At 47.2% G+C, this 14,672-nt stretch overlaps 1 protein-coding gene across 3 annotated transcripts in view; it reads right to left on the bottom strand.

Moving 5' to 3' along the window:
- LOC147903340 (Ribosomal protein L9/RNase H1) overlaps nt 1-14,672 on the bottom strand; it is a 98,010-nt gene that overhangs the window by 71,056 nt on the left and 12,282 nt on the right. For 2 of the 3 annotated variants that reach the window (XM_087372723.1, XM_087372725.1), the window contains exon 2: nt 5,658-5,791. In XM_087372723.1, coding sequence (XP_087228849.1) covers nt 5,658-5,744 — 87 coding nt within the window. In that variant the 5' untranslated portion in view covers nt 5,745-5,791. Of the gene's footprint in view, nt 1-5,657; nt 5,797-14,672 lie in introns of all 3 variants that reach the window. The other variant, XM_087372724.1, reaches the window with a different exon arrangement.

A 14,672-nucleotide genomic window follows, 5' to 3' on the forward strand; every position in this document is an offset into this window, starting at 1 on the left:
AACATCAAGCTTCCAGTTGCCCCTAAAACTGTGTAACACAGTGTAGAACAAGAATTAGGCAAAAGCCCCTTGACTAGAAGCAAAATTCTGAGAATTTAGTGCATGTACCGCTTCACTGATCACTGTAAGGCATTCAGTTTCTTCCCCACCACTGATATGCATTCCAATTGCAAAATCCCCAATTTATCTTGCACAATCAGTGCTCAATTCTACAATGTAGTACTTAGTGTACTATATGCATCTTCCATTGTCCCGTAGGTCACAAAATGCATCCAAATCCTGCAAGCATCAACTCCAAACAGGAGGATAAATACAAACACATGCGTATACAAGCCAATGCTTGGCTGTGGCTACAAAAGCCCCTTGATTCTGTACCTTGTGACTTGAAATTCTCAACACCGACTAGGTACTCACGGGAGTGTAGTCTGCATCATTTTGTAAGCCAAAGCTCTCCAAAGATTTTGAGGAATACCAAAGGCATTAATCAACAGTTTGTCCCGAAATCAGGGCGAAGACGCTTGGCGGGGGGCGGGGAAAGAAGCGAGACGAAGCTGGCCCTCGTTCAAGCGCCAGTAGTCGCCCATAACAAGACTGCGGTGGAGACGCTAGCGCCTGTGGCGCTGATGGCGGAGCTGCTGGCGCCTGTGGCACTGGTAGCGCTGCTGCTGGCGCTTGTGGCGCTGGTGGCGCCGCTTCTGCTGGCGCCTGGCGGCTTGGCTGCTGGCGTTGCCGGTGGCCTTGGCTGCTGGCGTCGCTGGTGGCCTTGGCTGCTGGCGTCACCGGTGGCCTTGGCTGCTGGCGACGGATAGCCTCGATAGCTGATAGCGCTGGCAGCGCTGGCAGCTGCTGGCGCTGCTAGAGCAGCTTGCTGCTGCTCCTAGCGTGATGCAGTAGCGAATGCTGCTGCTGCTGCTTCTCCTTCTCTATCTGCTACTGCTGGCACTGTTGCTGGACGGACGGGAGAAGAAGGTAGGCAGGCTCTGATACCACTTGTGGTAAGGGAGAGAAGGAGCACACCAACACACAAGCAGGATAAACACAAGAGTGTGGGGATAAAACATATGTGTGTACCTCCCCTAGCACACAGTCAACCTTTTATATGAAAGGATAAGGTTACAACACTAAGTACACCGTACTTAGTGTACTTAACAAATAAAAGTACTAACTGTACTTAAGTGTACTAACTGTACTTGGGTGGCCATAGTGCCTTTACCCAAATTGACAGCATCTCAGAGCTGTTTGTACACGCTCATCCTTGAGCTTTTGTTTGCCCACTTTTGTGGAGGAATATATCTGAGTTTCTGTCCTCTCTCTCTTTCCGTTTTTTTTAGTGTTGTATGAGCTAGGTAGGGAGTGAGGTGTGAGTGATTCTATCCTCTATTTCCAACAATATGTCCCAGGCTTGGGGAGGAGAGGAGCTCCCCACCAAGATCAAGTTCTACCATGACCACTTTCTAAGGGTCTCAGAGTATGGTCTTGTCATTAGACCTCAGTATCTCGAGGATAGGAGAGTCTCACATGCATTGATGATCGCCATCTCACAATTGCGAGTCTCGTCACATCACTTGAGGATTGAGGCAGAGAGAGCTACAGGCATACCCAAAGAGCAAAGGATCTGTAGACTATGACTGATGGGGAAAGTCGAGATAAAGGAGCACTTTCTATGTGTCTTCCCAGTCTACTATGAGATCCGAGGGCGATATCACTCCCTCTTTCAGGGGGGGCATGGCTTTGGTCCGCTTACACGGCTGATCCATTTTCCTGACCAAGTTTGTGTTGGGCTCTATCTAATTGAGATGCGAAAACACAAAGATACACTAATGCGACATACAAGAGAGCGGCAAGAGGTGATGCCACAGGTCACCGAGATTGACCGAGCACAAACACGTGTTACAAATTTCTACGCATCTGAGTCAGCTACGAGGGAGGTTGAGGGAGAGGAACTTGATGAGATGAGAGCATAATGGATTATGCAGTGAGAGTCACCGCCATGATGCTGCCAAACACACTCCGCATGCGGCGTAGGGAGTGACCAAAGCACGCACGATCAAGGTCCAATCTATTTCAGCCCTCCTTAGAGGAGACCGCTAGAGACGAGGCATCACCCTTGACGTAGCCCACCGAATACAGAGGTCGAGGACACCACGCCCTCCGCCGCCTCGAGAGACAACTCAACAGACACAGATACGAGAGCTCACATCCCATCAGAGAGCCACTAGGGCACCCAAATATATGGACCCAGTGCATGTACTAGAAGCGTTAGCTCTGACCACTTCATACTATTTTGTCAATTTGCTACTCTGCTATTATGCTCACTAGCTTATCACTTCAGCTTTCAGCAAGGGCCTTAGTGCGCCCTTTGCTTCAACCCATAGCAGCTTGTATGAATTACTTTTGGTTTTGTACTTTGTCTCATAGGAGCATTAGCTCTGACCACTTGATACTATTTTGTCAATTTGCTATTATACCTAGATGAATCCAAGAACATTCCCAAACTCATCCTCTAAAAACACAACATAGTGCAGTTTCGATTTGCTACTCTGTTATAATGCTCACTTCAGCTTTCAACAAGGGCCTTAGTGCGCCCTTTGCTTCAGCCCATAGCGGCTTGTATGAGTTACTTTTGGTTTTGTACTTTGTCTCATAGGCCTGCGATGCCTCCTGAAGACGTTATTACATCTCTCTCTCTCTCTCTCTCTCTCTCTCTCTCACTCCACTATACACCTCACAGCAGAACTCATTAAGTGGTCCAATGAACACACGCAAAGGCACATAGTAATGGCACTAAACCAAGCATTCGTGTATGGTTTCCCAACCGATTGGCAAGAGAACTGGATCAAGCCAATTTACAAGGGAGGTGACCGCAATCAAGTGTCAAACTATAGAACCATTATGGTATGCTCTACTCTAGCCAAGCTATATAGTACAATAGTAGAGGCAAAGCTAAGTGCTTGGGCAGAGAAAGAAAGGAAGAGGGCAATGGGACAAGCGGGTTTCAAGCCCAAACACTCCACTGTGGATCATCTAGTTACTCTCCAAGTGTTGATGGAGGACAGCCGCCTTAAGGGGAAGGCACTCTTTTGTTGCTTCATTGATTTTAAGAAGGCATTCAATACGGTGCCTAGGGATGTGCTATGGGAGAGAATGGAATGCATAGAAGTGCCTCAGGAAATAAGGTTTGCTGTCTTTAGACTTTATGAGAAAGTAAAATGTCAACTAAAATGTAAGGATGGGATGTCACAAGAATTTTATAGCAATATGAGGGTCAAACAAGGATGCCCACTCTCACCCACCTTGTTTGGTTTATGCATTGATAGACTTGAGGAACTGATGCACACAGAAGCAGGTAAAAGAGGGTTGTCCAGCCTCTACCTAGCAGATTTTGAGATTCACTTGCTTCTTTATGCGGATGATGTGGTTGTTTTCACTAATAGTGAGGGTAAGATGCAACAAATGATGGATATCCTCAGCATGTTCTGTTCGGAAAGTGGGCTGGCTGTGAATGTTTGCAAAACTAAACTCATGATAGTAAAGACTATACAGCCAAGTAATCCCCCTTCAATCTCATATATGGGTCAACTTGTTGATACAGTGCACTCATTCAAATACTTAGGCATTGAAATTCCAGCCAATAACAAATGGAGCAGCTGTGTGCAACGGAGAATTGATGCAGGATGGGGAAAATATTATCAATTTGAAAATGACTGCAGCAATACCAACACAAGAAGGTGGCAAGTATGAAACATGATTTTTGGGGCATATGTGGTACAAACAGTGCTCTATGGGGTAGAGGTGTGGGGGGGGAGTATACCATCATCAAAATGGAATGATGTAGAAAAAATGCAGAAATCTTTCATTAGAAGACACCTTGGCATCAAGGCTAACACACCCTACTCTCTCCTACTCCTAGACACAGGATGCATACCCATAGAGTTGCATGCCTTGAAGAGAGTACTCAGATACATCACAAAGGTCAAGCGCATGAATAATGAAAGGCTGCCAAAGAGGGCATGGGTAGAAAGTCAAAAGTCCCAAAAGACGAATAAGGGTAAGATTTTGGCATCTCGATGGGCACTAGATTTAAAAAAATGGTTCCAAAAATGGGAGGTAGAGAGGTACTTGGACTACTCTCCAGAGGAGGTAGATGAGGATGCCTTTCATCATGACCTGCTGAATGCACTACACAGGAAATGGCAAGCAGCTGAAAACAGAGATAAGTTTGAGTACTACCGTACATTTATCAACCCCGAATATTGGGCTACTTATACAAGAAGAGAAACAGCCACGCAGAAGTACATTTGCACACCTATGGCAATACATAAGCGAAGAGCTTTGGCCTCACTTCGCACCCGATCACACCAGCTGCAGATTGAAATAGGAGGATGGAAAGATATGCCAAAAGAGAGCAGAATATGCCAATTATGTGACCAGGGAATGGCAGAAACTGAAGAACACATGGTAATGATATGCCCTTACTATACTCACATCCGGAAAGCATTTAGCTCTCTTCTCGAGGGACATAACAGACTGGCTGATATGCTACATAGCGGGTCACCCCCAGCTTTAGGAACGTTTGTCTATAAGCTTTTCAAGCACAGGAACTCACCTAAGACATAAAGGTAGTTTCTCTTAATACCCTCCCCTCCAAGGGAGGAGTCTTTGTGTACGAGGATTTTGTATTGCTCAGGTCCCGTAGGCCGATTTTTGGTCTTCAGAGGACGATAATATATTCTTCTTCTTCTTCTTCTTCTTCTTCTCCAACATTGTCTAATACATGTTACCAATTACCATTTCTATCCTAAGACTAGAATGAATGAATTCTGCTTCATCTATGTGTAATTGCTGCCTTTGAATAGTTGGAGACTTTAAAGGCAGATATCAGCCTGCCAGTATTTAAAAGTAGAAGTCGTATTCAGTGTGACAAATCATAAAGTTTACCACTAGAACCTCCCATTAAAGAGAAGTAGGCAACAGTATGAACAATAGAAAGAAGATATTGCAAAAAAATAGGCAGAGTTGGCATACATGATCGATACACTAGACTACCAGAAAAGGCACGCATTGAAGGAACAAGAAAAAATGAATATAAAGAGTTCCTTAAAACCAAGATCAAGCATAGCAGCCTATACCTAGATGAGTCCAGGAACATGCCCAAACTCATCCTCTAAAAACACAATATAGTGCAGTTTCAATCTCATGATAGTCACTCATAAGGTTGAAAACCATAAACTCCATCACGCATAACAGGGACTAGCTACTATGACATCCCCACTAACGCCATTAGCGCCCAAAAGTGGGTATAGACCATCGTATAAACATATTCTCTCACACAAACAAATCCACACACCCACACATACTTGAGCATCCATTTATACAAAGTCTTCCTACTGAGTTTCTGTAGGCACTCTGGAGGTGAAGGGCAGACTCAGCCATGACGAAGGCTAGCACTAAAGGAGAAGGCTAATCAAAAGCTAGTCCAAAATCTCTTCATTCAAACTACAACTACTTGTGAAGACTAAATAATTTCATTTGAGTCTCTCCAGACGAGCATCTAAATCTAACTGATAGGGCAACGCACCACTTAAAAACTGGCATCTTACCTTACACTAAAGAAAATTAGGGGTTCAATACCAACAAAACAAGGGTGGAGACTTCACCATTACAAAGTCGTCTAAAGCATTGAATCTTGATTTCCTTGTCAGACTTGCCCCAGCTCGAAGTAAACGTGCCGAGGTGACCTGCATGATGTATCTCCTTCAAATTCATACAATTCTTTCTCCAAGGTTTTCCTCTGTTCTGGTCAACAAGGCATCAAAAAACCTTGTAGTACTTGCAAAACAATAATGTTAAGCCAAATCCAAAGACATAAACATACTCATAAGAATACAGCATAAGCAATATTACAAATCAACTACAAGATATGAATTTAAGAAAGAAAGAAAGAAAAACATAAGAGTGAAGGGACAAGTCAAAACAAGAGAACACGATGATGATGATGGCCAAATTCTACAGAGAAGATAACCATAAGCAATGACATAGGGGTCAAACAAGGCTGTCCCATCTTGCCAACTCTCTTTAAGCAAATATAAATGGATGCATTAGATAAATTCTGGCAGAACTTAGGGATGAAAGACAATATTACATGGTATCTCATGTATGCCCAAAGTGAGTGTGATGCCAAGTACAGTGCGTTGGAGTAAGGGTTCATTGTCCCACATTTAAGCCCCTAGATGAGGAGAGCACAACAGCACAAGGACATGAAGCCTGCATAACATTGGGGGTGATGAGGGGCTGCTATGTGGGCATGAGAGGAGGATGCCACACCAGTAGATCTAGGTGGAAAGGATCATCCATGAGGGCTTTTTTGTGGTTAACATATGAACCGACACATAGGCAGCATGAAGGGCTGCTGGAATGGCTGTATGCAATCGCATATAGAGCAGTACGCAGCAGAAGGGCTGCCACATGGACAGCAAACAGAGCTTGAAGAAGGTGGCTGCTATGGAGGCAGCGAGATCCATCTGAAAAGGTATTGGCAGAACTGCTGCAGATATGACAGAGATCTGGTGACAGCCACAGTGGCAATTGAAGGGGTGGCCCTGCATGGAGGCCATTCAAGGCAATGGCTGGGGTTACGTGTGAGCCCAGCAAATCGGCCAATTACTGGAGTGGTTGGGGCTTAAATGGCCCAGACCCAATCGGCCATCTTTGGCAGTCTGTCACAGACCTGGCCTAGGAAGACTTAGGAGCAGCAAAGGGGTCCACCTCTGAGCATCCATACTAAGTCCTTTGCTGAAGGTGACAGGATCTCTGTGGAGCATCAACTTGGCCAGTTTTGGCAGTTTTAAGCAACAATCTTAGAGATGTTTTGGCTCTTCCACCAATGTCTTTCATTCCAGATCTGAGTGCTTGTGAATTTAATCTTGTGCACACAATTGTCAATTGTTGGATCTACATCGGTTCGAGATTATTCCACGTTCTTCCACTGCGTAGGAGGTCTACCTAGGTATGAAGTACAAGCCCAGATTCTCCAACATAGTACCAAAGCGACCATGATGAGCCAGAAAAGTGTATTCTATGAGCCAAGGATCTGAGATCTGAACCCAAGAAGTGTATACCTTGGTGATCAAGCCAACCAGTTCAAAGATCAACTTCAACAACTGGCAACTTCTGCTCAATGAAGGTCTGACAAAACGTCAGTGTTGCAGTTCAATCTCATCTCCATTGCAACTCGATGCAGCATTTCAGGTCATCACCTACCTATATGGAGTCGGGGCATATGGGGATTGCACCTCCAGGGAGGCAGATTACCGTGGCTAGCATTGTCCATTTCTATGGCAATATCAGATGCAGGTGACCAGAGATGCTGGTTTGCACACACAGTGAGGTGGTTTGAGCGACTAGGGCTCCCACATGGACAGACTTCCTCCCTTCCAGTACAGCATTCATGCACCGTTCTCCCCACTCCAGTGAGGTCAACCAGGTCATACGTGACCCCAGTGAAGCTCAGCTACAAAGATCATTGCCTACATATCTCAGATGAGGGGTTTATTGACCCACAAGATATGCGCAAATTCATTTACCCCATTCACTAAGGATCTCTATTGGGCAGTTTCGGGTCTCTTCACATAGACTCCATATTGAGAGTGGCCGGGCAAAGGGTTTACCCAAGGAGAGACGCATATGCACCTTATGTGACCTATAGGAGATTGAGTCTAAGGAACATTTCATTTTCACATGCCCAATGTACTATGAGATTCGGGGGTGCTTCTATTGTTTATTCAAAGATAGCTCCGGGTTGTTATCCCGCTTCCTCTCTTTTCCAAATCAGAGATGCTTGGCCACGTTCATTCACAAGGCAGTCAGACACCGTGAGCGCCTACTTTGATGGCAGAGACAAAATGAGCGTTGGTAGACTCTTCTCAGAGCATGATCACAGAGTTTTTCCAGCCAGATGCCGGACCCTACAAGCTCCCACCCTATAGGCCCTAGACACGATCGAGACCCAGAGCTAGTGACACAATAGCTCAGGCAGAGGGTTGATGCACATATTAAGCTTGGGGACATTCCCTCCTTGTTCAGAGTGGGAACGCGACCAATAGGAGTCACTATCACCCTTGTTGAACGTAGAGCTATGACTAGAGACAGCGCAAGACTGCGCCCACAGGCAGCCAGCAGCATTCTATCTCGGATTTCATGCTCTCACTACCTCGCCCGTGACAAGGGGAGATAGGGTGGACAACAGTCATGACATTGGAGCATATTTCACTTTGTATTCAGATGACAAATGATCTGATGACGATGATGATAGTGACGATGTAGAGGATTATTATTCTGATATGACTTTGTAGCATTTAGCTTTTTGCTTCTTGCATGCATGTTGATGCTTGGTTAGTAGCTCCAACCTTTCAAATTGCTTGTATCAGGTTTCTTTCAAATTGCTTGTATCAGGTTTCTCACAGTCTCATAGACCCATCAGTCTTCCGAAGACTTTAATAAACTTTCTTTCTCTGCTCCTGCTCCTGCTGCTGCTGCTGCTGCTGCTGCTTCTGCTTCTGCTTCTGCTTCTGCTTCTGCTTCTGGAGACTTTAATAAACTTTCTTTCTCTGCTCCTGCTCCTGCTGCTGCTCCTGCTGCTGCTGCTGCTGCTGCTGCTTCTGCTTCTGCTGCTGCTTCTGCTTCTGCTTCTGCTGCTTCTGCTTCTGCTGCTGCTGCTGCTGCTGCTGCTTCTGCTGCTGCTTCTGCTTCTGCTTCTGCTTCTGCCTTTAATAAACTTTCTTTCTCTGCTCCTGCTGCTGCTGCTGCTACTTCTGCTTCTGCTGCTGCTGCTGCTGCTGCTTCTGCTTCTGCTTCTGCTTCTGCTTCTACTTCTTCCTCTCCTACTTCTACTTCTCCTTCTCCTTCTTCTTCTTCTTCCTCTCCTTCTCCTTCTGCTTCTCTTTCTGCTTCTTCTCCTCCTCCTCCTTCTCCTTCTCCTTCTTCTTCTCCTTCTGCTTCTTCTCCTCGTTCTCCTTCTCCTTCTTCTTCTTCTTCTCATTCTCCTTCTCCTTCTTCTCATACTGCTTCTACTTCTCCTTCTACTTTTGCTTCTCCTTCTGCTTCTCCTTCTCTTTCGGCTCCTTCTGCTTCTCCTTCTCTTTCGGCTCCTTCTGCTTCTCCTTCTCTTTCGGCTCCTGCTCCTGCTCCTGCTCCTGCTCCTGCTCCTGCTCCTGCTCCTGCTCCTGCTCCTGCTCCTGCTTCTGCTTCTGCTTCTACTTCTACTGCTTCTGCTTCTGCTTCTGCTTCTGCTTCTGCTTCTTCTCCTTCTGCTTCTCATCCTTCTCCTTCTCCTTCTCCTTCTCCTTCTCCTTGGCCGCCTTCTCCTTCTCCTTCTCCTTCTTCTCGCTTCTTCTTCTGCTCCTCCTCCTCCTCCTCCTCCTTCTCCTTCTCTTTCTCCTTCTCTCCCTCCCTCCCTCCCTCCCTCCCTCCACAAGTCGGGGGACCCTATGGAGCCGTCGAATTACAGGACCATCATGATTGGCCACGTTATGGCCAAGATCTATGCATCAGTTTTGGAAAGCCGTATAAATGACCATGCCGAGACGACAGGACTCAGAGCCAGAGGGCAGGCTGGATTTCGCAGGGATCATTCGACGCTTGACCACATTCTCACACTCAGGGCACTAGTAGAGGAGGCGAAGTCACGAAGGCAACGGCTTTATTGTTGCTTCGTGGACTTCAGGAAGGCATTTGATACAGTTCCGCGATTCAGATTGTTTCAGAGGATTCGCGAGATGGGCTTCAGTGGAGAAACACAGTGGGCTATCATGGCTTTGTATGAGAGGGTCACTGGTCGGGTTCGGACACGTGAGGGGCTCTCAGAGGAGGTATGCAGCACGATTGGGGTGAAGCAGGGTTGCCCGCTCTCTCCTACTCTCTTTGGACTATATATTGATGAGCTAGAGATGTTCGTACAGATGACAGGCGGTGTGGGCTCTACTCTCTCAGGATCCTCCATTCCTATCCTCCTGTATGCGGACGATGTGGTTCTCATTTCCTCTACTGCTCAGGGCCTCCAGGCACATATTGAGGCACTCCACAGGTTTTGCCAGGACAGGGGATTGACCGTAAACCTTGGCAAGACCAAGGTTATGGTTTTCAACACCTCTGATCGTATCTACAGCACGGATGAGTTTTGCTTCACTTATGACGGACAGCCCATTGAGCTTGTTAGAGAGTATACTTATTTGGGGACAGTTTTCAGGGGACCGATCTTTACCATGACATATGCAGCACGAGATAGGATTAGTAAAGGGTATGCTTCGTTGGCTCATCTTGAGCGTCAGTGTTTTCAGTCCCACTTTCAGCATCCCGATACGAAATCCCTGCTATTTGACACATTGGTGAGACCAGCTGCGATGTATGCAGCTCCTTTCTGGGCAGGAGACCTTGGCGCTGCAGATTGGAGACGAGTAGAGAGGTTACAGATCATCATGTTCTCTCGGCTCATTAGGGCCAAGGCTACAGTTCCGCACGAGATCATGCTAGCAGAGTTTGGAGCTACTCCCCTTGCATTGGATGCAGCGTTTCAGTCGGTCATGTATTTGCACAGGGTTAGGGAGTTTGGAGACTCAGCAGCAGGCAGGGCTCGGTTGCCATGGTTAGCACTTGCATCTTCTATGGAGTTGGCACGATCTGGGGCCCGATACTGCTGGTACTTCAGACTCACTAGGTGGCTCACATCTCTTGGACTAGACATGGATAGACTGCCTCCCTTCCGATACAGCATAGATGCCCCTCATCTCGAGTTGACTCGCCACGAGCTTAGTCAGGTCACGAGAGCAGACTTGCTGCAGCTTCATACGTACCGCACTTGGATTTATCCCACGCAGCTTCCGACGAAGATGGCCACATATCGTGACCACTTCCTTCGGATCTCAGAGGATGGATTTGTCATTCCACCAGGCTACACAGGTATCCACATGTCCCACTCACTGAGGATTGCCCTTGGCCAGCTTAGAGTCTCTTCGCATCAGCTCGAGATAGAGGCTGGTAGGATGCGACGCATGGAGGATGGACGGCGTCCAGGCCGAGAGACCAGGATCTGCCCTTGTTGCACCATGGGAGAGGTGGAGTCAGAGGAGCACTTCATTTGCAGATGCCCGCTATATTATGAGATCAGAGGGAGATTCCACTGTCTCTTCACGGATGGCTTTGGACCTCTCTCACGAGTGATGGATTATGAGGATCAGCATTGCCTAGCTCTTTATGTCAGGGAGGCCACTATGCTTCGACGACACTACCTCAGAGACCATCAGCACAGACCGGAGCGTGATAGAGCCCAGCCCGATAGAGCTCAGACACACGCTATACCAGATGACAGGTATCAAGAGGAGCACGAGGAGATCAGAGCTCACACAGGACACATGCCTCCACCCTGTGGATGTACATATGAGATGGTTTGTAGACGCCGCAGGATCTTGTTACATAGGGGACGTACTCGCCGCTTCATCTCCAGACGATCCAGGATGATGGCAGCTTTTCGGAGGAGACTTACTCATGGAGATCTCGCCCCACCAGCCGCTCACCTCACTTTTGCTCAGATTTGTACTCTCATAGCAGGAGGCAGAGTCGATGGACAGGATTTCCAGTATTATTTTGGTTCTCAGACTCCGTGATACATGGACTTGTATCTTTGCATTGACATATTGTACTCATCCCCCCATTTTGCACCCAGGGGCGGTTCCTTGCATCTAGCTTACTTTGTATTTAGGCTCGGATTTGACAGTATGTACTTTCACTTGCATTGTATTGCGTAGCACTTAGATGATATTCGACGATGCCTCTTCTTTGTGGCACGTTGATTTTGTGCTATCTTGTACGCAGAGTTCTTGATGTCCCATGGGCCCATTTTGGCCTTTAGTGGACAATAATACACTTTCTTTCTTTCTTTCTTTCTCTCTCTCTCTCTCTCTTTTCCACACATGGTATCATTCGCCATCATTGATGAGGGACCAAGAGAGGGCTGAACCGACACAGTAAAGGCATTGTTATGTATCCTCTAAGGCGATTTGGCACACTAAGGAGCAATTGCAGCAGCTTGGACAGAGGCAATTTGCAGCAAAGGTTATCAGCCACTGTTCGAAGATGCCTTCCCTAGGACACCTTGTACCAATCGGCATCTGATTGGACGATTGGTGTGCAGAGCATAAGGCTCCGCAGCAAGGCATCCTATAGTACACGGCAGCAAGGCTGCCTGTTGAGGTCCTTGTTCAGGTCGGCATCTTGGAGGGGATGGCATTCAATTTGAGATGGCGGCCACGCAGTCTCTTTCTTCCTTCCTATCCCCCACCTCACCTTCTCTCTCTTTTCCTCCTGGACTGTTTTTGCCAGGATCAGCAACATGGTGCTACGTTTGGAACAGTTCCATGGGAGCCCTGTGTGCGAGTAAGAAAAAAAAAGCTTGACGACACAATCTATGCCCATTGGACGTATTTGGTTCATTCACAAGGGCTTATAAGAGATAGTTTAGGGGTGTGAACGGAAGCCTAAACGTCCCAAGAGTCCTATCTCTTGGGATGCTACTCGGGAGGATGCCTTCCAAGAGGACCTTAAGGACTAGGAGGAACGTGACTCAAAGGCACATTCAGCATTGATCCGGACGATCACTAAGGAGGTTTCTTCGGTTCCCCAAACACCGAACAGTGCATACGAGGCATGGTCTAAATTGGAGGATCTCTACACAAGGGATTCGGGGATGCAAGCTGTCACTTTGCAGGGACAGCTGTAGAATCTCAGGAGTACCATGCTAAGATCCTCCGTGATCAGCTGCAAGCAATGGGTGCGGCCCTCACATCTCTCCAATTAGCGGCCCCCATCCTCCCCGAGATTGCGACGTAGTCTCTTGAACGAGGTACCAAGTCACAACCAGTCAGCTGGCCTTTGATGACTTATGCTCTCTTCTCCTTGAGGAGAAATTGGTTCTCGTCTCGCAGAGTAAGCTCCGGGTCACCCTAGGTGGTGAAGCACTTTCGACAGTGCACAAGAAAGGACGATCTAAGTGCTATGCTTGTGGAAAGAGGGCATCTGGCCAAAGATTTTCGGTCCAAGAACAAATCTAAGGACCAGGGCACGGCGTCATATTCATCTTTGAATCAAGCTCATGGGTCCAAGGCGGCAATTGCCCAAGATCTCCACGATGCACCAGCTTTCTAGCACTAGTTACATAACCCACAAGTCACAACCAGAGAAGGCATGTGGACGGGAGTGTGGGCTGATAACAGCCCCTAAACGTTGAAAGTCTCACAGGCAAAGCAAGGCTGTGGAGCTATGTTCAGAATTCATTGCTTGATGTCGCAAAGACTATGGACATGGTGTGTAGCAGACTTCGTTGTTCGAGGTCCTGAGCGTGATGTGTTCAGAGGAGGATATCGATTGAGGTGGGTCCCACATATCATTATAACTCAATGCAGAGTAGCGTGGGAAATCACGGCTAAGGCAATCTCATTTGTTGTTCTCTACTGGGGTAAGGCCCATACTCTGTGGAGGAATGTCACTATCTGAAAGATGGCATCAACCTGGAGAGGGGTCATGGCGAACTCTGCCTGTATAATATGATAGGGAACCAAGGGCTTACTCCGAATCATCCTAGATCCCATAGTCACCTATTGCCTCTCAAATCTCTTCCACTTTGTCCTTGAAATGTTACTCCCTGAGAAAGGTGTTGCATACATGGCAGTTGGTCTCACCAGGGTGTTGGAGGGTCCTGGAAGTGTGCTTGGAAGCACTGCCTCTCTAGTCGGGCCAGAACATCCCGCCTTTGTGTGAGTCGTGTTGTAACTGCATGAGTCGTGCTATAGAGAGAATTTTAAGATGCATCAACTTCTTGAAGAAAAGTGACTTGCTCAAATTCAACTCTTTTTGTGAGGTAAAACATTTAATTGGTGGCAGGTTTTGGTCCTAGACCCATCATGTAGGCTGGTTTTAGGCAGCACTTTTGTGAAGCTATCTTTTCTGTGATTGATTTTGAGACCCACAAAAAACCTCACAATGGATTTGGATGACAAGCATGGGGCTAGAGAACGAGTTGATTCTGTGAGAGTTGTCCACGCGCAGAAGCATATGTGTGTGTGAGAGAGAAAGAAAAGAAGGAAATTTTATTAAATGTCTTCAGAAGACCAAAGGGTCTATGAGACTGAAATGAAACTCTTACAATGAGCTGAGGGTGGAGCAACTAAGCCGGCATCAACACCCATGACGAATACAAAAGAAAAACCCAAAGTCTTGAACATAATGGCATCGATACATAGGGAGAGAACTCTCTAGGCCCTCAAAGTGGGAGCCAATAGCGGCATCAACTCTGGGAGGGGGACATCGATGTGTGAGGCTGATATGAGAGAGAGAGAGAGAGTAATTGTATATAGATCCAGGAATACAATCACAACCAAGAGGGCTGGTCAAGAGAAATAGAAATGCTCCAAGAGACGCCCCCGAGCGAGCCTGGTTGGCTAGTAGGGCTGGCCATTGGACTGACCGGCAGGTCGGCTGACCCCACCCAACCAAGGTCGGGCTAGGTCAGGTTTGACCCGACCAATTAGGTCGGGTAACCCACCTTGGTTGGGGCACAGTTTGGGCTCCCAACTCAATCCTACCGGCTAGCATGGGTAGGCTAACCAAGCCTCCACCTATTCTAT

This window comes from Dipteris shenzhenensis, chromosome 3 (assembly GCF_047967505.1).
Source record: "Dipteris shenzhenensis isolate YYH24624 ecotype China chromosome 3, Dip_SZ_1.0, whole genome shotgun sequence".
In the NCBI taxonomy this organism is placed as follows: Eukaryota; Viridiplantae; Streptophyta; class Polypodiopsida; order Gleicheniales; family Dipteridaceae; genus Dipteris; species Dipteris shenzhenensis.